This window comes from Crocodylus siamensis, chromosome 10 (assembly GCF_052110815.1).
Source record: "Crocodylus siamensis isolate JL-2025a chromosome 10, ASM5211081v1, whole genome shotgun sequence".
In the NCBI taxonomy this organism is placed as follows: Eukaryota; Metazoa; Chordata; order Crocodylia; family Crocodylidae; genus Crocodylus; species Crocodylus siamensis.
Genome location: NC_143404.1, coordinates 38,517,275 through 38,539,811, shown reverse-complemented (window position 1 = coordinate 38,539,811; position 22,537 = coordinate 38,517,275). Strand labels below are relative to the sequence as shown.

The 22,537-nt window shown below is 50.4% G+C and overlaps 1 protein-coding gene across 6 annotated transcripts in view; it reads left to right on the top strand.

Moving 5' to 3' along the window:
- ARAP3 (ArfGAP with RhoGAP domain, ankyrin repeat and PH domain 3) overlaps positions 1 to 22,537 on the top strand; it is a 43,119-nt gene that overhangs the window by 10,700 nt on the left and 9,882 nt on the right. For all 6 annotated transcript variants that reach the window (XR_016444444.1, XM_090064718.1, XM_090064720.1 and 3 more), the window contains exons 7-24: positions 4,833 to 5,102; positions 5,660 to 5,729; positions 10,021 to 10,141; positions 10,891 to 11,078; positions 12,087 to 12,193; positions 13,635 to 13,834; positions 14,115 to 14,200; positions 14,530 to 14,712; positions 15,101 to 15,263; positions 15,697 to 15,840; positions 15,930 to 16,083; positions 16,983 to 17,085; positions 18,335 to 18,533; positions 19,554 to 19,617; positions 20,261 to 20,424; positions 20,716 to 20,928; positions 21,617 to 21,722; positions 22,368 to 22,515. Coding sequence is in view for 5 of the 6 variants with exons in the window: in XM_090064718.1 (XP_089920844.1) it covers positions 4,833 to 5,102; positions 5,660 to 5,729; positions 10,021 to 10,141; positions 10,891 to 11,078; positions 12,087 to 12,193; positions 13,635 to 13,834; positions 14,115 to 14,200; positions 14,530 to 14,712; positions 15,101 to 15,263; positions 15,697 to 15,840; positions 15,930 to 16,083; positions 16,983 to 17,085; positions 18,335 to 18,533; positions 19,554 to 19,617; positions 20,261 to 20,424; positions 20,716 to 20,928; positions 21,617 to 21,722; positions 22,368 to 22,515 (2,683 nt within the window). In the remaining variant the exon portion in view is untranslated. The remainder of the gene's footprint in view (positions 1 to 4,832; positions 5,103 to 5,659; positions 5,730 to 10,020; positions 10,142 to 10,890; positions 11,079 to 12,086; positions 12,194 to 13,634; positions 13,835 to 14,114; positions 14,201 to 14,529; positions 14,713 to 15,100; positions 15,264 to 15,696; positions 15,841 to 15,929; positions 16,084 to 16,982; positions 17,086 to 18,334; positions 18,534 to 19,553; positions 19,618 to 20,260; positions 20,425 to 20,715; positions 20,929 to 21,616; positions 21,723 to 22,367; positions 22,516 to 22,537) is intronic.

The window sequence follows — 22,537 nt, the reverse complement described above, 5'->3', positions numbered from 1 at the left end:
CTACAGGACAGGGAGATCCAGGTGAGGGAGATCCCCTGTCCTCCATCAATGCTGACCTCGTGAAGGAACACCTTGAGAGGATGGATACCTTCAAGTCAGCTGGCCTTGACAACCTACACCCCAGGGTACTCAAGGACCTGGCAAGCATCATAGCCCCGCCTCTGGCACTGATCTTTGAGAACTCCTGGTGCTCTGGTTAAACTATAGGCCCATCAGCCTGACCTCTATCCCGGGGAAGGTCTTAGAAAAGTTTATTAAAGAGGCCATCCTTAATGGACTGGCAGACACCAACATCCTGAAGGATAGCCAGCATGGGTTTGTTGCAGGTAAGTCTTGCTTGACCAATCTCATTTCCTTTTATGACCAGGTGACCTATCACCTGGACACAGAAGAGATTGATGTCATATATCTTGACTTCAAAAAAGCCTTCAATCTGGTATCCCATGATCACCTCTTGGCAAAACTGGCCAATTGTGGCCTTGGGTCCACCACGATCCCCTGGCTGGGAAATTGGCTCTGGGGTCGGACCCAGAGGGTAGTGGTTGATAGAAGTCAATCGTCATGGTGCCCTGTGGCCAGTGGGGTCCCCCAAGGCTTTGTCCTTGGACCCATATTGTTCAACATCTTCATTAATGATGTGGACATTGGAGTCAGAAGCGGACTGGCCAAGTTTGCCAATAACACCAAACTTTGGGGCAAAGCATCCACACCTGAAGACAGGAGGGCAATCCAGGCTGACCTGGACAGGCTCAGCAAATAGGTGGATGAGAATCTGATGGTGTTTAACACTGAAAAATGCAAGGTTCTTCACCTTGGGAAGAAAAACCTGCATCATCCTTATAGACTTGGCAGTGCTACACTGGCTAGCACTACGGAAGAAAGAGACTTGGGGGTCATCATTGACCACAAGATGAACATGAGCCTTCAGTGCGATGCTGTGGCTAGTAAAGTGACCAAAACACTTGCTTGCATCCATAGATGCTTCTCAACCAAATCCCAGAACGTCATTCTCCCCTTGTACTCAGCCTTGGTGAGGCCGCAGCTGGAGTACTGCATCCAGTTTTGGGCCCCACAATTCACAAAGGATATGGAGAAGCTTGAGAGAGTCCAAAGAAGAGCCACACGCATGATCAGAGGTCAGGAAAACAGACCTTATGATGACAGGCTGAGAGCCATGGGGCTCTTTAGCCTGGAAAAGCACAGGCTCAGGGGTGATCTGATGGCCACCTATAAGTTTATCAAGGGTGACCAGGATCCGAGGGAACGTTTGTTCACCAGAGCGCCCCAAGGGGTGACGGGGTTGAACGGTTATAAAGTACTGCAAGACCATTTCAGGCTGGACATAAGGAAGAATTTCTTTACTGTCTGAGCCCCCAAGGTCTGGAATAGGCTGCCATCAGAGGTGGTTCGAGCACCTACATTGAACACCTTCAAGAGAAAATTGGATGCTTATGTTGCTAGGATCTTATGACCCCAGCTGACTTCCTGCCCTTTGGATGTGGGGCTGGACTAGATGATCTTGTGAGGTCCCTTCCAGCCCTAGATTCATAGATTGTTAGGGGCTGGAAGGAACCTTGTAGATCATCAAGTCCAGTCCCCCTGCACTAGGCAGGAAAAGACAACTGGGGTCAAGTGACCCTAGCCAGATGACTGTCCAGTCTCCTTTTGAAGACTTTCAGGAGAGGTGACTGCACCACCACTGGAGGGAGTTTATTTCACAATCTGGACACCCTGACTGTGAAGGAGTTTCTCCTGCAATTGAGCCCAAAGCAGCCTTCCAGGAGTTTGTATCTCTTGCTCCTGGTCTTCCCCAGGGGTGCCCTGGGGAACAGTTGTTCACTGAGTTCTTGATGTACTCCCCTGATGTAGTGGTAATCCACTACTAAGTCCTCCCTCAGCTTTCTCTTCTGTAGGCTGAAGAGACCCAAGTCTCTCAGCCTGTCCTCGTATGGCTTGTCTTGCAAGTCCCTGATCATACAGGCTACCTCTGGTCCTGGCTTTCCTACCTCTGGGCTCGGCACTATCTTAGACTCTCCTCTACATCCAGTGGCCCTGTCCCAGCCATCCTTATTCTGGGCCTCAGTTTTTCTGACCCCTTGCTCTCTGGCTGTGGCCATACCCATACCTTCAGCCTCTTCTAGGCCCTGGCCCTGCCTCAGACCATTTCAGAACTCCAGGTCCCTCTCTGGCTCTGGAAGTCTCCCTCTGGGGCCACTTCCAGCCTTCAGTCCCCCTCTGGACCCTGGCCCTGTTAACAGGCCAGTGAGATTCTCTGAATCACTCTTTCCACCACCTTTCTCCTGGGTCCTCCTACTCTTCAGATAGCTCGGGCTTAGCCATCTTCATTCTGGGCTGCATGCCCTGGATCCCCGTCTTCTTTGGCAATGGTCCTTGCTGACCATGGCCTCTCCTAGGCCCTGGCTCCCTCTGCACCAGTTGAGAAATCCAGGCTCCTTTCTGGTCCCCTGAGTCTCCCACTGTGGCCACCTCCAGTCCCTCTCTGGCCCCTGGCCCCACTAACAGGCCAGCAAGCTTCTATCAGGGTTAGTTCTGCAGCCTACCAGCCCACACTCATTCCCAGGTCCTCTTTCAGGCTCTTTAGCAGGTCTCTTAGGCTCTCAGTCCCTGTCTCTGGGCTGACTTGGGCCCCACAATGGGTCTTATGCACAGTGCTCCTCTCTCTCTGGACCCCACAATAGGTCTTGTGTGCTGAGCCCCTTGCTCCAGGTTCACCCAGACCTCCACTCTGGGTCCCTAGGAACTTCCTCCAGGCCCTTAGTTCCTACCCAAACCTCCAGACTGCTTCAGCTGTCCTCTCTGTGGTGGTGCTCTAGAGCAGCAGTCTTTCTGCTAAGTGGTGTTCTCTCAGCAGGCTCCAGATCTTCCTGGCAGGCTTATACCTGCTCTAAGCCAGCCCTCCTCCTAAATCAAATGACTCCCTTCTGAGTCAGGTGACTCCTTCTCTCAGACTCAGCCTCACCTGCCAGCTCCCTGAGTCAGCTGATTCCCAACCAGTCCTGGCCCCCACCCACTGGCAGCTTCACAGGCTGCTGATCTCTTAAAGTGGAAGGCACCCCAAGTGCCCTGCCAAACCAGATATCTAGACTTTTGTAACAATTCATTTCTTGCGCTCTACCTTTGTAGCTCAGAACCTTTTACTTCCCTGAGCATAGTGCCAACCCAAAGTCTTGGTACCACTTCAGTTTCACATAAATCATCTTTGTGCTGGCTGTCTGCACAGGAGTGAAATTTTAATCTATCTACATTAGCACTGTCTGAGATGCTAGCATGACTAATAACAGCATTTGCAACGGACTTGGTCGGATCACTGTCTGGTGTGTAGCATCATTGGCAGATTCACGGTCACAACTGACACAGTCTGTCTTGGTGTCTGGATGGTTGTTTTGAAATGTGGAGAAATGGAGGAAAGTACCAAGATCAAAGAGCTCCATCAACTTAATCATAAGAGCAAAATGTAAATGCTTTGTCACATCTTCTGATACCAAAGTAGTCCCATCTTATGCATATTACATGTAAGCAATGACTGTATATATGACCACAAATGTTTGCTGGTAATGAACTGACTAGTGCTAGATGGAGTCAGTGACACTCGCTTGTGTGTCATCAGCTCTGTATAGCTAACCGCTAACTGGCAAAGACCTTCTGTCAGTTCAGGAAGTAGGAGCCTGCGCTTTGGAACCACAGGCTCTGAGCTGAACATAGTGTGTAACAAGGAAAACTTCAGAGTCTGCTCAGGAGTTCTTAGTGAACAGATTCTGTCAGGTCAGCAAGTTCATTAAGACATCAACAGTTTCACTTTCAGTAGAGGTGATATTGCCCATATGCTGAAATAGGAGCTAACCAAGCTTTAATAGATTCAGGAATGACTGTGGATCTACTCCCTCCTTTGGAAGATAAAATCTAACAAGACCATCAAGAACACCATATAGGAAGAAGCAGGGGGCACTCACCCATTTCAAACAAAGTGTTATTTTAATATTTGGAGAGAACAATTTCAGTATAGCTTCTAGGCAGCCTGTACCTGATAACAAACCAGAATGGGGTGGGAGCCTTCACTCAGCAGTAACTTAAGTCACAACCTGGGAAAGTTGCCCAGCCAGCGGTGCCCCCCAAATACCTGTACCAGCCTGGAACAGAGGGGTCCTGCTTCCAGTACTCCATCTCAGTTTGGTAAGGGGGGCTTGATCCCCTCATTGCTCTCTCTGGTCTGGTAGAAATGGTCTGCCCACTCCCTGATCTCCAGGTTCTAAGGGATTAGCACCCTGCCCAACCTCCCTCCCTGCCCTATGGTAATCCCATCTGTGCAATGTGCTGCTGGGTCTACAGTAGCTCCCTCTATACTGCTCTTACTTGGAGAGCACAGGCCCTGCTCTACAGTCTCTGGGTTCAGCAGTTTGGACTGGACTAGCCCAGATACAGCTAGCTGTTGCTGAAATTTTTAAACCAGTGCCTCTCCTTTCATCTTGTCTTGGGTTGGAATTCTCTGGGATTTTTGCCCTCCCTGTACCCATTCCCACATCCTCCTGAATCCAGCATAAGTGCTCCTTCCTGCTATACTAGAAAAGAATCAGTCTTCATTGAGGATTCCATAAAGCATGGGGTGCAGCCAGGGTCTGGCTGAGGAGGCTTACTCGAGGGGGGGCGGTGCTGATGGTTGTGTGGATGAAACTGAGAGATCACTATCTTGTTCCTGCTGGTTGAGGTCATGTCTCAGCTGCTGGGGAGGCTAGCCAGATCCCCAGTAGCATCAGCTATTTGGAGAGGAGCAGCAGCCAGGTCGTGTTCTCTAACCATGTCCCCATCTTCCACAGGAGAAACAGTGAGTACAGCAGTGAGGGGAGAAGTGAGGATGAGAAGAGCCGAGCCCAGCTGATTAATCGGATCATCCAGAATGACACAGAGGGCTACTCCACTGTGGAGGCTCCTCAGGCTGAGGGCTCCCAGTTCAGCCTCCCACTGCACCTGTACCCAGATGAGGTCTTGGATGATTTGACAATCTCCCCATATGCCAGCTACACCTCACTGTCTGAGAAACCACCTAACATGCTCAGTGGGTGGCTGGACAAGCTCTCCCCACAGGGGTAAGTGCCTGCCTGAAGGTAGGGTTTTATGCATGCCCATCTGGGTGGTAGTTAGAAGTATGGTTTTCTCTGTGGAGGTAAAGCCACGTACAGTAATGTCAGGTAAGCAGGTTTAGGTTGACACTGGTTTTGTCCATACTCCTGGGAGCATGGATGCCATTGTTCATTCCAGCATGGCCACCTGCAGGAGGCTTCTAGAAGACGCACTTGGTTTGCTGTTCAGCTGCAGTTGCATATCCTGGCATATATGTACCAGGAGTTGGCATATCCTGGCACATTTTGTACAGAGCAAGAAACTGCTGCCCTGTGTGAAATGTGGCAGCTATCCCAAATAAGATCTGCCACTGAGAGGCTTTGTGTTTTTGGGTGTCACCTACCCAGTCTGACCCTACTATTTGTTCTTACTTCCTTGTTCAGTTCCTTCCATTGAGAACCCTTAATCTGGCTCCCTGTCCCCCATTTTTGCGTTGGGCTCTAGCTGGTGTAGGGGTCACCACTGAGTCAGGACTGTCAGGTTTCTATTAACAACAGTTTCTCTTCTGCTGTCCTTTCCATAGGAATTATGTTTTCCAGAGGCGCTACGTCCGATTTGATGGGAAAAACCTCATGTATTTCAACAGTGAGAAGGTGAGTGCAGGAGCAAGCACGAGGCACAGTCTGGGCCCAATCAGCTACCGGCCACTGTACTGGAGGCTTAGGCAAAGATAGGGTGAGTAGGGACACATGGACAAAGAGAAAAGGTTGGGGGACAGGATGGAGTTGGTTCTTTCAGTGAAGGTTTTCACTTAACAGGAGCAAGAGCCCCTCCCCTTCCACCCCCAAGTGAGGGTGCACAAGGTTTTCCATTGTATCCTCTCATTTTTGTTGTCTGTTACCTGTCAAAATGCTGCCTCCCTTAGGCTGGAGTGACCAGATGTACTCTCTGCCCAAGAGGACTTTTAAAGGCATGAGCAAAACAGACTCAGCATTTTGAGTTTTAGGAGGTGAAAAAGAGATATTTCTTCCAGTAAAAAACTATCTTGGCAACCTTTTGAACAGCATCAGGGAGAAGGTTTAGTTGGATGGGCCTAGGAGCTTTCTTGGGGGGCTGGGTCTGATCTGCAGAAGTCGGGACCCCGATGTTGCATTCTCTGTGATATGCAGCACTGTTTGGAATATTCTGTGCCTCTGCAGCTCTGTCAGAGGAAAGGTAGGGCTGACATGAGGTCCTGCACACCTAGTGACACATGGAGGCTGTGAAAGACACAGCGTGTTAGAGGAGGGCTCCTCTCCTGGGCACCATAGGACTCTTCCCCCTTTCACAGACATAAGATAGTGTAGTTATCTATAGTTAAGTACCCAGCAGGCACACACCTCCTAACACTTAGGTGGCCTGAACCTGGGAAGGCAGCACCCCAGGCACGGCCAGAGCTGTCACATAGCCAGAGGCATCTTCACATGAGACTGTCAAAATACTGCTCCACCTTCAGGGTATTTTGTTTGAGAAGCAGTGTAAAAAGAAGCCAGGGACTCCTGTTCGGCAGCAGAAGCATGCTTGTCAGAACAGCTGATGTTTGAGTAAACAAGCCACAGAAATGAGAGCTGCCAGTTAGGGATTAGGCAGTCCCAAAAGGAAGAGGCAGTTGATCAATGCAAGCAAAAGAGCCTAACACCTGGGGCCAGTGAGTTACGTGATGCAGGTGATAAGAGGAATGCTAGATAAGGGCAGGCTTAGAAGCATAAGCAGGAATCAGAGTTTGAGGAAAGAAGCAGCAGCTGGAGGAAGCCTTTCGGTGAGCCAAGCACCCTTCCTCAAAAAAAGACTGATCATTAGGAAGTCCTGGAAGGGAAATTGGACCCTTGAAAGCCAGGCAGGGAAAGGCTCCCAGCAGGGCTGCCCAAAAGAAATTTTGTTTATCCAGATCCAAAGGGATTTAACCTGGTGAAAGATACAGCTCAGTTCTCTTCTGCTTTTTGTGCGTTTGAGCAGGCCTGTTCAGATTAAAGTGATATTTATACCTTTTATCCAGGGTGGGGTATGTTTAGTTGAGGTGCATGCCTGATTTTCTGTTTGGTGAAACCAGTGGTTTGGGTAGGACTGCTTGGGGTGGTATGAAGGTCCTGGCAGTGGCAGAAACTCCACCTGGAGTTGGGCAGAGACTGAGCCTGGGGCAGGATGATGCTGCATAGTGGGAGGCAGAAATTGAACCCAGAGCTAGGCAGAGAGGTAGCCCTGAACAAAATGGAAATGGATAGGGCAGAGAGCAAAGGAGGTGGAAGCCAAGAATATCTTGTCCCTAGATGAGGACACAGAATAATTGAACTATAATACCTGTTAGGCATGGGTGTGGCAGGGGGTGATTGGAGGCCGGGGATGTAGCCCTTAAGGTATCTAATGGGGATAGGTACTCAGAGAGAGTGATGGGGCCAAACAAGTGGTATCACTAGGATCCCGGACTATTTTCCAACATTTATTCCTCCAAACTTTTCATCAAAGTGCTGGCAGGTGACAGAAGAAAAGGTCTAAGAACTAGGCAGGAAGGGGTTTGATGTGTGTTTGGAGGTGCTACTTCCCCATGTGCCCTCATCCTGCAACAAGCAGTCTGTGACCACATTACTGAAGACTGCAGTGCAAAGAATATGCCAGAGTCTGAGCTCTGAAAGTAGTCAACAAACAGCTACCTTAGTCTTTTTGTCTCTTGATGAGCTGTGTGTATGTGCAAAGAGTTTTTCTCACTCTCGGTCTCAGTGCACTTTGTAGTGCGAGTCAAACTTTCCATTTACACATCCTCTCTTGTCAGGCCTAATAGTATAGGTAATACATTGAGGGTCCAGTGACCTGGCCGTCAGTCTTCACATTAAAGGGAGTCACACAGGTGGCACTGTATGCAGTTCACTATGATTTTTTAGTTTTATGCACAGCACATGATTGCCCCCCTAGCTGTGCTGGTTCAGAAATCAGCCCTGACATGCATAGTAAAGAGGAGCTGTATCTATATATCCAGCCACTGTTCAGAGTGCAGCAACACTTTGGATCCTATTCACCAGCCTCCCATGCCTTTTTACAAATGCGAAGTACCAAACAGTACCAAATGGGGCCTATTTGCACAGCACACAGAATGCTGAATTTGCCTTTTAACATGAGAGTTGCCCCTGTCAACTTTCCTGTGATTTTAATGCCAGTATAGTGGCATGGCTACATCTAATTTGGGTGTGAGACTGCAATTCAATCTCTAGTTTGGGTGTGAGACTTATGTTGATCAAAAAAAGGACAAAGGAAGCTGTGGGTCTATTGCTAAATAGCCAGGATGAGCTCCTAACATAAGACACAAAGACAGACCTACTCAACAGCTACTTTGCCTCAATCCTTATGAAACAATAAGCTGCAACCAGACAGCAAATAAAGATTATATAGCTAAGTAAAGGAAAAGTCTGACAGTCATGATAATGACAAAGACAGTCAGAGTGTTTGATTTTTTTTAAAATTAATTTAAGTAAGCAGGTTGCTGAAGGAGCTGACACAAAGGATCTTGGAGTCCTTAGCAATACTGTTTACCAAGGCATGGGAGACAGGTAAGGTTCCAAAGGACAGGAAAAGGGCCAGCATAGTGCCCCTCTTTAAAAAAGGCAAAAAGGAGGACCCAGAAAATTATGGGTTAGTCAGCGTGGCCTCAATACCCAGGAAGTTACTGAAGCAAATTATAAAGTCAGTCTGCGAACACCTGGAGGAGGAAAAGCTGCTCACAAGCAGCCACCATGGATTTGCTGAGAATAAATCATGGCAAACAGGTTTGGTCTCCTCTGAGAAAGGAACAAGCTGTCTGGATGACGGCACATGAAGTACAGTGTACTTGAATGAAATAGAGCACCACAACTATCTTGGTTATGAAAGATTAAAGGGAATGTTTATGGAGGGAATAGGATGATAGATAAGGAAGTTCTGGCAGTTTAGTAAGTGTGTGTGATGAGTAGAGTTGTGTTTGTGGCCTCCTGGTTGCAGTGCAAACTGGAGGGTGGGTAGTTATCCCATGCTTCTGGGGAGCAAGGAAGTATTTTTCCCCCTCCTGTTTGCTACTTGTGTCTGGGGAGGGAGAGGGGGCTCACCTTTCTCAGAATCATTAGGTGCTGGCCACCGCCAAAGCTAGGGATTTTGGCAGGTGTACTGATACTCCTGCTGGGACTTAAAACGCCCAGATTTTCCTGGATAGAAGGTCTTGTTCTGCTCAGGGTCAGACTGATTTGGGATCACAGAGGAACTTTACCCCACTGTCTGATCAATATGGACTGTGGCGGGATTTGCCTTCCTCTGTAGCAGGGGGCATAGTCCTCTTCCTTGGATCTCTGGAGTGTGTTTTAATAAACTATTTCCTGTCCTTGCAGTGGTAGAACATTGACAGTGCTCTCATTCGCCCTGCTTTGCCTGTGGCAAGTTAAAAGGTGTTTTTGCTGTTTGGGGCATTGTGCCTGGTAGCTGTGTATGAAAGTTGTTCACAAAGATTTTAAAAGCAAGTTAGACAAACACTTGTCTAGGATGGTTTAGATAGAGATGCTATGTCCTTGAACAGCTGTTTGGAGTAGATTTGACCTCCTGACGTCTATGAAACAAGCTGCTCTGAGCAGGGACTTTGAGCTAGGACATGGTCAAGCTCTCATCTCAGCCCTGCCACTCACTGCATGACCTTTGGCAGGTCTCTATCCATCTTTGCTTTAGTTTAGGCTTACCAGTAGCTTTTCCTGCTCCTGCCTTAAAAGGATGAGTTAGTGAAGAGTCAGATACAGGCAAGTGAATATTGATAAAATTCATTGTGGAAATTTGCTGAGCTAAATACCCAGTGCCCTCTCCGAAGGGGACACTCTACCAGTCAGAACAGTGGGACCCCATACAGGGAATCACAGAACAGGGTTCTGGTGTACAACCTCCCTCTTGGACCCATTCCAGGACCCATACCCTAAGGGGGTGATCCCACTCTCCGTCATCGAGATGGCACGCTCTACCAAGGAGAACAAGTTCCAAGTTGTCACCAGCCACAGGATCTTTGTCTTCAGAGCTGAGAATGAGGGTGAGAGAAACCCCCAACCATAACTCCCCCATTCACAGCCATCTCCTCCCCAGTCAGAACCCCCAGCCCCAGACCTCCCCTCCCAAGTCACTTTCTCTAGTCTCCAGCTCCTATTTCTTTCAGCTATAAACCACAGGCACAGCCCTCCCTTTTGCCTATCCTATCCAGAACCTACAAGCACAACCTCCCATTCCCTACCCCAGCCAGAAATTCCAGTCATAGCTTTTTCCTTTGCTGTCAAGCCCATGCCCCCCTTACCAGACCCCTGAACCAAGCTCCTCTAGAGTCCTCCCTCCATAACTTCCTCACCTCAGTCGTATCACTCCCTCTCTCCCGTGGGAACTTCCCTCAGTCACCACTTCTCCATGCACTCTATGGTCCAGTGATATTTCTCTTTGCTGGCCCACAGCCACTCCTGCATCCCCAGCACTGCAGTATGTCTCTTGCTGCAGTGACAGGCATCTCTTCCCCATGTATGTTGAGGAGAAGCTCTCTACAGCTCTGTCCCAGGTGCCGCTACCCTTTTGTTATGGCCCACTACACATGGGGCTGCCAGTCAGGTCTATGTTACACAGCTGGTTGAGATAGAAAGACCCTAACTTCTGGTTGAGTTCAACACATGAAGATCTGGCTTTTCCCAATGTGGGATAAATTGGCCTGTGCTGCAACACTCAGTGTCTCCAGTTCTCCCCAGTTCCACATTCACTTACCTCTTTCTTTTGGCTTCCCCTGCCCTGCTGCTTCCACAGCTCAGCGGAACAAGTGGTGCTCCACCATGCAGAAGAAAGTGGCAGAGCAGCGGCAGGTCAGCCCCCGGCCTCGTCACACCAGCAACAGTCACTGGCAGAAGTCCGGCTGTCTGGAGTTCAAGGGTCACAAGTCTAAGGTGTTTGCAGTTCTCAGCCTGGCTGAGATGTGGCTGTACAAGAGTGAACAAGTGAGTGCGGCAGCCCAAGTGCCTTGGGGAAGTGTGGGGTGTTTCTTGATGCAGGTGTCCTGGGGTCTACTTCACCTAAGGGTGAGTCTGAAGTCCTCCTTCTAGCTGTTCCTGGGCCTCACTCAGGAGTTAGCAAGAGGGACACTAAGCTGAGGCCTCTGTCTAGGAGTGGAGATATTTTTGGGAGCCTGTGTGCCTTGGCCCTTCATACCAGCTAGTGGAAGCAGGATCACCCAGGCTAGAGAGGCTAGAGACAATGAAAAGACTGCAGTGTGGACATGTGCAGGGCCTGGGAAACTAGAATTCCATTTCCATGCTTTGTCACTTCCATGAGGCCATTCATAAAATCATAGAGAAGTAAAGCTGGAGGGGACCTCCAGAGGTCATCTAGTCCAACCCCCTGCCTGAGGCAGGATCATCCTTATCCAAACCATCCCATACAAACCATAATCTAAACTCTACATAAAATTACTCTCAACCCTGACACAACACAGAGCTAAAACTCTAACCTGCCACAGGTAAAGCAGGGGAAACATGGCAGCCATCATCCTGCTTCTATTAAATGTTGTCAGTATATGCTCAAGAGATCCTCCTTGCCATGGTATACTGGTGGCTATTACCTGAACTCACAAATTGACTCCCCACTCTGTGAGAGGAGCCTGAGGTGGACATTGGGTCCAGAGAGAAGCAAGACACAGCATGGAGGCTGCCCTTGCAAGCCATGGGTGGTTCCTGGCATGGGTAGCCCATTTTTGACCTACCCCCAGGCACAAATATATGTGGTTCTAACAGTTCCATAAATGCTCTCCATGTAGAGAAGCACCTGCTTGTGGGCACTACCCTCTGCAGTTCCCTGCCTGCCACCCTGGGTTCACTGGTATCTGTCTTGGCCATTGGACTGCTCTGCAGAGAAATGTAAAGAGCTCTGTGCCTGCTGTGGACCTAGGCATAACTCTGCAAGACTATTGCTGACCACCACCCCCTCACTATATCCATCTCTGTTTGCAGTTCTTTAAAATGGGTATTGGCATCTGCTTGATTGAGCTGCGTGGTGCTACTATCCGTGAGGCCAAGCATCGTAGCTTTGAGCTCATCACCCCATTCAAGATATTCAGGTAACTAGGAGATGCAGTCCTGGGGTTTGGCTTGTTTCTAGAGCAGGAGTGGGTAATTATTTGGGCCTGCGGGCCTCTAGGGGCGTTTTAATGAGCTGTTGTGGACTGGATTAGCACTCCCTCCCCTCCCCACCTTTGCAACAGCTCATCGTAACTCCCTATGTGGGATGGGGCTGTGGGCAGGTGTGGAGCAGTGTTTGGGAGTAGGGTGGGCTGGCAAGGCTAGGATAATGGAGTGAAGTCACAGGGCAGAGACAATGCAGAGTTGTGGCTGGAGCAAAGCCATGATCTGCTGCCTGCATGCCCCTGCTGCAGGTAGGGTCATGTAGGGAACGGATCGCAGCTGTACCTTGGATCCTGGGCCTCAGGCCCCAGCCCTATGCTGTCACCACCCCAAGATGCCAGACCTGGCCCCGGATGCGTCTCCTTGCCCAGCCACGGCCCCATCTTGTCCGCTTGGCTTCACATCCTGCCCATGCAGCTCCTGGCTAGTTTCTATGGACAACCCAGGATCATGGGGGTGACAGCATGGGGCCAGGCAGAGCAACTGTTTGCTCCCTGTATGTCCCTACCCACAGAAGCAGGGCTCTGCCTCAGGCCTGGCCCTGTCCTATTACTACCCCCTGATCTAGAGGTCTCCATGGAGAAACAGCCGGGAGCCACACAGGCAGGGTGTGTAGCTGGATGGATGGGATGGGGTCATGGCCAGGCAGAAGCGGTGTCCAGGGTTGGGATCTTGGGGTGATCACAGCGTGGATCCGGGGCTGGGGCAGAGCCATGGTCTGCTCCACACACACTCATATCCATGGAACCCACGGCCATTGCAGGGCATGCAGGTGGCAGATCGTGGCTGGGCCCCAGCCCTGGCCCAAGCCCCACTGTCACTGCTCCAAGATCCGAGGGTCTCCCTGGCCTCTCCCACTCATCTCACTCCTGGGTGCTGCTCCCTGCCTGCCCACAGCCCCACCCCAGCTACCCAGCTGAGTGTCCTGCCTGTGTGTTCCTGCCCTCCCAGCAGTTGGTGCAGTGCAGATGGGCCCAGGTTCCTGGACAGCAGAGCCAGAATTGGCAATTGCAGCAGCGTTTCCACCAGGGCTACTGGAAAATGGAGTCTGGCTGCCATGTCACCCCAGCCCCACTTCATGCCTGGGGCAGTGGGCCCGATCGCACACACCATGGCTCAGGCTGCGCCCCCATGCCTGGGCCTGGCAGGACCAAGGGACCTGCTACAGACTAGACAAAATCCATTGGTGGGTTGAATCTGGCCCATGGGCTGTATTTTGTCCATCCCTGCTCTAGAGAAACCTGCTGTGTTTTGGGGGCACTGTGTGGGATCCTAGCACAACTCAGGGACTGGTACATTTGGGGTTCTGGGTAACTGAGGTGACTGGGGAAGAATCCAGGAAACTCAGTGTTTGCCAGATGTGCTTGTGCCCCCCAGTTTCACAGCTGAATCAGAGCGGGAGAAACGGGAGTGGATGGAAGCCCTGCAGGATGCCATTGCAGAGACACTCTATGACTATGAGGTGGCTGAAAAGATCTGGTCCAACAAAGCCAACAAGTTCTGTGCTGATTGCAGGGCCATGAGCCCTGACTGGGCATCCATCAACTTATGTGTGGTGATCTGCAAGCAGTGTGCAGGCCAGTATATTTCCTTCATTCCTGCAGGCAGGTAGACAGGAGAGGCTGGGGGACACTGTTCCTGAGTGGGGCAGTGGGTGGGATGGCTGGGTGACTAAATTAGCAGCTTGGCTACTTGGCTACAAGTCATTAAAATCATGTAGACCGAGGGAAGGGAAAGGAAAATGGCTGGGTTGGCTGATCAGCCAGTTGATGGCAGGTAGGTTGAGTTGTGGGTATCTGACTGGACAGACTGGGGAAAGTGGTCATGTATTCACACAGTCGTTGCTGCTCCCAACAGGTCAGCACCGGGGTCTGGGCTCCAACATTTCCAAAGTGCAGAGCCTGAAGCTTGACACCAGTGTCTGGAGCAATGAAATTGTTCAGGTACAGGAAGTGTCTTGCTCCCCAGTGCTGCCCATTTGGGCTGTATGAGATCTGAGGCCAGAGCGCTTGTGTCCAAAGGGACTGCTTCTAGTATCACAGAAACATAGTGCAGTCAGAGTGCCAGCTCAGGGGAATCAGTAGAGAACCAGAGGTCTGAGGGGCTTATCTCTCTGGGGATGCCATAACAAGAACCCAGAGTTTCACCTAGAGTCTTGGGTCCTCCTCCATTTCTGTCTGTTACCCCCATACCCTCTCTAGAAGCTTGAGGTGTCCTTCTGCTTTGCTAGCTCATGGATCACCCCCTCTTTTTGACAACAATGTTCTTGTAGCTCTTCATTGTGCTGGGGAATGAGCGAGCCAACCAATTCTGGAGCCCACACATCCCACCCTCTGAGGTCCTTTACTCAGATGCCAGTGCAGAGCAGAGACGGGAATTCATCACTTGTAAATATCGGGATGGGCGATATCGCCTCCAACACCCCAGCTACAGCACCCAGGAGGAGTTGCTGCAGGTGAGTGCTGGTCTGGGCTGGCACACAAAGGCAAACATGAACCCAGGTGAATGGGCACATGCAAGCTTTGGGGGCATTGGGCAAACCCTTCAGAGAGTACTGCAAGTCCTTCATTCTAACCCTGATTGTTCCTGTAAAAGCACTTGTATCTCAAGTACCTTTAACAGTGTAGAGGATAATGCATCCCATATATGCACACTCACTGGTCTCCTCCAGATAATCAGTGATGTACCAGGAAGCTGCATAGCAGGACAGACATGTGGCAAGTTGTTGTGCCTCCCTTTACAAGCCCCCAAGTTAGCACAGTTCAGTGGCTGCAGGGCCCAGGGACAATAAGTTCCCACATGGCTGAGAAACCACAGCTGCCTATGACATCTCTCACCCACAGGCACTTTGTGCTGCTGTGGCAGGACCCAACCTGCTGAAGACAGTCCTGCAGTTCTTCTCCACTGCTGAAGCTGAGGCAGCTTTTGATGTAGGAGGCTGTGAAGTGTCTCAAGGTGTTGAACTGTGGCAGATGTCTGAGAGCAGCTGCCATGGGAACAATTCAGGTAACAGGAGCCACCAGAGCCACTTTCCTCTACAGTGGGGCAGTTCCATGCTGGTGCAGCCCCTACACCCTCCACTACACCTCCCATTCTAGGCCATCTGGTTCCCTTCCCACCACCCCTAACTCTTCTGTGGAACGTCCTGGGCATCAGAACTAGAACCCTGAAGCTCAGGCTGTTGCCAGAACTGTGCACACCCAGCGACTAATCGTGCATAATGCCCAGTTCCCTGCAGGATCATGTGTCTCTCTCCCACATTTAAGGCAGGGTGACAGGTGCACCTATGAACCCCCTCTGCCTTGGGAGGGGAGGGTTTTTTTGAACCACAGCATTCCGTGTCTTCTCTTTCAATAGTAGGACCCCCCCCCTCCACCCAGGTTGTTGTATTTCTGCAAGGTCAGTGCTGCCCCATACCTTCTGTTCTGATTCTTCACAGTATGTTCAGCAGGGAGCCATAGTTCAGTGGAGCCAAGCCTAGACAGCATCTACAATGAGATCACCCAGCCAGTGATGCACAGTGGCTACCTCTATAAGGCAGCAGCCCTCCCCAGGTCTGGTGTCAGCAAGAAGAGCAGAGATGGTAGGTTTGGGGCCAGGCCAGGCCAGGCATTACAGTGAATGTGATAGGGAGAGGCTGTCCTGCCATTGCTAACTGAGTGCTCCCTGCAGAATTATATCGCGTGTGGTGCTCCCTGGAGAAGTCCCTTCTGTTCTATGAGACTGACAAATGCACCGAGCCACTAGGGAAGATTGAGATGTCTGATGTGGTTTCTGTGGGTGTAAGCAAGATGGAGGGCCCAACCAGTCCTGGGCCTACAGAGAGGTATGCATAAGCACAGTTTGCATCCAGGGGCATGCTCTGGGGTGACCAAGGGTGAGGCTTATGAACACATCCCGCCATACCTCCTCCCCTGTCATGGGTGCTCTGCATCTGCAAAACCAGTAGCTCAGAGGTAGTGAAGCCCACAAGCACTGGGTACAGGCAAGTTGCTCTGGGCCTCTTCCTGCCTACAGAAAGAGGCAGTAAGTTATCCCATGGTCAGAGAACTTTGTTAAAGGGAAGGGAAAGTAACTCACAGAAGAGTGGTGCTAGCAGTGAATGTGGGAGCCAGTGCTACAGGCAAGCCACTGTAGTAACAGTCTGGCCTGGAGTGAGCCTCCCCTATCCCTTCTTCCCATGACTGAGCCTGTGGGAAAGGGAACATGCTTGACAATTCCTTACAGGTAGTCCTCTGGCTCAGAAGGTTGCTGAATCCAAGTCCCTCTATTCAACCCTGTGGGCTGCCCAGCTCTGAATATGGGGATCTTCTGCTTGGTGTGGTGGATGCTCCAGAAAAAGCCACTCATGGCAGTTGATTGCCTAATGACCCTGAGCCATATACTCCTTGCTGTAGTCCCTGCTGTCCTAAGGAGCTGGGTCTGGCTCTCTGTATGGAGGAGGAACGTGTACTGACCAAGTCATGCGCCATTGTAAAGATCCCCTTGCATGTCTCCACAGCTGGAGAAGTCCAACTTTTTGCATTCTGCCCAGAACTCCAGCCAGTCCTGCAAGTGCATCATACTCAGTGTTAATCTTCGAGGGCATTTTCTTCCCTGGGCAGGAGTTCAAGGGCAGGCCTCAGGGTCAGGGCTGTAAGTTTATTGGGAAGACAAGGTGATCCCTGTGCCAAGCCCCCCAGTACCTGGTGGGGCCTCCCTAATCTGATGCCTTTGCCTTTGCAGGTTTCGCTTCACCTTGGACCTCTTCCTGGGCAGTGAGAAAGTACAGCAGCTGGGAGCTGATGGGCCTGACACCCTGCAGGCCTGGGCCAGTGCCATTGGCAAGGTAAGCAACACACCTGCAACAAGGTGTTCAGCCAGACCAGTCCCTCCAAGGGAACCTTGAGGAAAGCAGCTGCTGATAGGCCCTTGTCTGATTTATCTTATTTTAGACTAGATATCAGGAAAAACTTCTTCACTGTTAGACAGTCAGTTCCACTGACTCACTGCTCTAGGGAAGCGGTGGAATCTGCCTCATTGTTTAAGAACAGTTTGAACAAGCATTTGTCATTGATGAGCTAGGAGGAACTATGCCTATGCTCTACTGTAGGTCGTAGTTCCTGTGCTTCTGGACTTTGTTGGTGGCCACATGGAACTGGGAAGGATTTTTTTCTCTTTCAGTTGCTGCACATGTTGGGAGAGGGGTTGCTTTCCTCAAAAGCATTGAGTGTTCAAAGCTGGGAATTTTGCTGGGATGCACTAATGCTCCTGCTGGAACTAAAACCCAGAAATTCCTTGCTAGAGGGTCTTTCCCTCTGCTCCAGATCAGACTGGTAATCACATTAGGGATCAGGAAGGTATTTGACTTCATGGTCAAATTGGTAGCGACTGTGGGGGGTCTCTTCCTTCCTCTGTAGCGTGTGGGTGGCCCTCTTTCATGGATCTCACAAGCATATTTTAACAATCCCTGCAGCAGCGGCACACTGGCTGTGGTTGTCCCCCAGGTTTACCTGTGGCAGGTTAAGAATGCTGTGCCAGTAGTGGTGTGACAGGATAAACTATATTGTGCTAGTAATAGGTTAGACAAGGGTTTGTATGAATGAGTTTAGGTAGGAATGATTCTTGCTTTAGGCAGAGAGTTGGACTAAATGATCTCCAGAGGTCCCTTCCAGCCCTACCTTTCTATGATTCTTTGATCTCTGGTATGGTAAATTCCTCCCAAAACAGTCATGCCATGGATCCTATTCTCCTTCCCCTGCTGGGACCCTGGCCTCTGCACTGGGCCCCCATTCTCCTCCCTCACTCCACCTGGGCCATGGCCCTCTGTTGGGTTCCCGTTTCTCTCCCCTAACTTAGGCCCTGGCTCTCTGTGCCAGTCCAACCCTGTTCCCCTTCCCAAGCCAAGGTTTGGCCCCCCCATGCTTGCCCTAATCCCCTTCCCTTTATATGGGGTCTAGACCTGTACTCTAGTTCTTCTTTCCTTCCCCTGATGGGGTCTTGTCCTTCTGTACTCGTCCTCTGTTCCCCCTGCTGTCTGGTTTGGCCTTACATGGTGCTTATGCCCAGGTCTACCCAGCCTCTCCTTCTCTGTGCAGTGGTTCACCCCAGTCAGCTGTCACTGCCTGTTGGGCTATGAGTTCCAGAAAGTGGGCCAGCTGCGCTATAAATCCATGCTCAACCCTGATCAGTGGCTGCAGGGCTTCTTCATCCTGCAAAAAGCTCACCTGTTCATTTGCCCAGTGGAGGAGAAGGCAGTTGAGGACAGCATCAACCTCCGGAGGCTACAAGAGCTCAGTGAGTGTGGACCTTCTGCTTCTCAAATTAGAAACTACAGCCCTGCCCCTTCCCTGCCCCTGTAGAAGGCTGCATCTTAGTGCTAGATCAGTAAGGCCCATGGTATTATGGCTACATTTCAGTAATGGGTCAGTGAAGTCTATTCTGTGTGGCTGAGCACTGTTAACCATGAACCCTCCCCTATCTTGGAGCAGTGTTTCTCAACTTTTTCAGACTCAAAGGATCCTTGTAAGATTTAAAGTACCTGTCAGAAAATGCCAGCAATGAGTTTTCACTCATTTCTCAACTACAGAAAAATAACAGAGCAAGTCTTTTGTTGCAAAGAGTTCAGAAAGACCACAAAGGGCAGAATTTTTTTAACACAATGGATTCCTGATTGAAACACCTGGTTTATCTTGTGAATCATGTATGTGTTTGCACATCTTACAGTGCTAATATTGCACAGAACCCTATAGTACCCATAAAGAATCTTCTAATACCCCAGTGAGATACTATAATACCCAATGGCACCCCAGTTGAAAATTGCTGCCCTAGAGGAACTGGATTTCATGCTCAGTCAGCAAGGCCCAAGCTGCCCAGCTGAGTCTGCATATATGCTATGGGGAGCTGAGCCACCCTCTTAGGAGATGACTGCAATTCTGTGCTAGATCAGTGAGGCCCATGCTTTGTAGCTGTGTAGTGTTAACCATTAGCCCTGCCTCACCCTAGAGGGACTGCATTTTAGTGCTGACTCTGTGAGGCCTGTACTAATGTGGTTGAGCAGCATTAACCACTGGCTCTGTCTGCACCAGAACAAGCTGCAATTGACCAGTCTGCACTTGGTCAGTGAGGCCCATGGTACAAGGTTGAGCTCTGTCAGTGACTGGCCCTGTCCTGCCTGAAAGAGGCTGTGAATGCTGATGTGTTGCATGTAGTGCTGTGAAGATCCTTCTACCTGACTCCGGGGTTCACTGCACCCTAGTGTGAGATCTCTCCCTGATCTCAAGGCTCCATCTGATGCATACTTTTCCTTCCATGCAGGTGTGGTCCCCCTTAGTGAAACTTCTGAGAAGAAAGAGATGCTGATCCTAGTGGAGATGGGGAGGTAAGGTCTGCTGGAAGGGCTCTCAAGCCACTGTGCAGTGCAAGGTCCTGCTGCTCTCTCACAGCCATGCCCAAGGCAAAGTGCCCACAAAGTATTCCTGGATCATCACTGGGAGGAGTGGGGCTGGAGCAGCTTGCAGACCAGCTTGCTTCTCAGACTTCCTCAAGGAAAGTGCCAAGGGAACCTACTTGCCTGGAGGAGTGCCACTGAACCCTAGAGCCACAGCCAGAGTTAATTTGAAGGATTTTCACAGCATTGCATGCAACACACCAGCACTCACAGTCCCTTTCAGCTGGGACAGGGCCAGTCACTGATATAGAAGGTCTGCTCTTGGGACCAGGCAGGGGGGCAGAGCTCCAGCCCAACCCAGCTCAGCATGAACATCCCCTACAGTGGGTTCCCAGTATTCAGTCTGATTTAACTCCCCTGCATATTGACCCAGCCTTGGGGCCTCCCCTACCTCCTGAAGGTTAAACCCCTGTAGACAGGTTTATATCCAGCAAGATTTGGCTCCAGCAGGACCCAAGGCTGGCAGTGATGGACCTTCTGCTTCTCTAGGCCTTCACAGAGGGGTGGAGGGTGGGGGGGTAAGTCCCAGGGGTAAGGATGTTCATTCCCTGCATTTTGCCTCTTTTGTTCTCAGGACCTTTTACCTGCAAGGGGTGTCACGAGTGGACTTTGCAGCATGGTGCATGGACATTCAGGCCTCAGCAGGGGGCTGGGGTAATGCCCTGCGTGACCAGCAGCTCAGCCGGAGCAACATCCCTATCATCGTGGACAGCTGCATTGCCTTCATCACGCAGTATGGTGAGCACTGTCTCTGACCCCATAGTGTCTCCTGTCATTCACAACAGCACTCCACCCTCCAAAGAGGCAACATAGCAAAAGCCAGTAATTTGGGCATGAAGCAGAAGGTGTGGAACAGCAGGCACTGCATTTTGGAGGGCACACAGTAAAGCACCCATGCACAAAATAACCTGGGACGCACACACGCACACCCTGGACTTAGGAGGGCATGCTCAGGTCATATTAGCATCTTGGATACACCCCTGTGCTGATCCTGGCTCCCTTTGGGGACCCTGCCCTCCTACCCCCCAGGGCTGCGTCATGAAGGAATTTACCGGAAGAATGGGGCCAAGTCCCGCATCAAGGTGCTGATGGAAGAGTTCCGGCGGGATGCCCGTAATGTGAAGTTGCGCATCTGTGACAACTTCATTGAGGACGTGACTGATGTGCTGAAGAGATTTTTTCGGGAGCTCGAAGACCCAGTCTTTACCTCAGAACTGCACCCACAATGGAAGGAGGCTGCAGGTATCACCTTCTATCTCACCCTGCCCTCATGAAAGCTATGGCTCTTTTTCACCCAGACTCTCCTTGGCAGCAGTGCAGCGGTATGCCTGGGCCACTGAGAAAAAGCAGATTCAGTGACTTCTGGTTGCCACTGCATTCATAATTGCAAGCATGTGGCTACCAGCAGCAGTCGCTTTTTTTCGCCCCCAATCCCCTTCCCACAAATCAGTGCCTGGGGTAGTTGCACCTATTGCCGCTCCCTCTCTCTCCACCCCAGTTACACCGCTGTTCTTTAGCCTTCCATTGAGGTCTTTGTGATCGGGACAGGCTGGGCTGACCCCTCTGGGAATGTGGACTCTGAACCTAATTCTCTCCTGGTTTGTATCATGTGCCGGCTGGTACCCCAGTGCTTAGGGCATGTAAATTGTTACCACTTTAATCAGCAGCATGTTACACATATTTATTTTTTTAGATTTATAACCTGCCCTGTCCAAAAGTCCCAGAACAGCTTATGTGGGCTGTGCAGCAGCATAACCAATACCACAAGGGCAGTGAGTGCAAACTGGCCCGAGTGGGATCAGTCAGCAGTAGCTGATTGTGCTTATGCCCATCAGTGATAGGATGGCAACGGAAGCATTGCTGGGGCAGGTGCCGCATAAATAAGTTGTTGTGCTGGCATTTTGCTTTTGTGATTGTTTCCTCCTTCCAGAAATACACCAGAAAGCCCAGCGTCTGGAACGATACAAGGAGTTGATTAACCACCTGCCTCACCTAAACCGCAAGACCCTGGCTGCTCTGATTGGTCACCTCTACCGGTCAGTCTGTCCCTCGCTGGTCATTTCCTGCTTGTCTTGTAAGAAGCAATGTGATTCTGTCTGAGATGGAGATGTAGGGCAAGCCCTGGGCTGACCTCAGCCAACAGAGGTGGTTTAATCGGGACAGGCCGTATATCTGCTCTCTTCATGCCCCATGCTGTCTGGGACACCACTGGTCTCCAGCTTCTCTGGACAGGTGGTGGATGGCTAAAAATGCAAAACTATTTTCACAAAGTGAAGTTAGTTTCATTTCCCAGAAGCTAAGGCAGAACAACTTGGAGGTGTTTCATTAGTGACATTTTTCTCTGTTTCCTTTCTCCCTATTTTTGTTCTCTGTTTTCTTCTTGCAACCCAGGTTAATAAAATAATAGGTTTTCAGGACAAAGGGTTTTCACTTTGTTTTCTACTTCCCTTTGTTACTGTTCAACATTTTTCAAGCCCAGTTATGATGAAAAATTGGGAAATTTCAAAACCCTAAAAGATTATTGGATAACGGTTTCTGGTTTTGAAAAAACTCAGTAAAAAATTAGAATGATCAGTTCCCCAGGGTGTTGGGAGCAGGTCTGGAGGGTGCTGAAGGCTTCCTGTTTCTTATGCCATGGCACTGGTCACACATGGTGAATTCTCTCTTTCCTGGGCTACCAGGGTGCAGAAATGTGCTGACTTCAATCAGATGGGCACCAAGAACCTGTCACTGCTTTTTGCTCCCAGCCTCTTCCAGACAGATGGCAAAGGCGAGCATGAGGTTAAAGTCATGGAAGACCTGATAGACAACTATGTCTGCATTTTCAATGTAAGCTCCCTTCACTATGTTC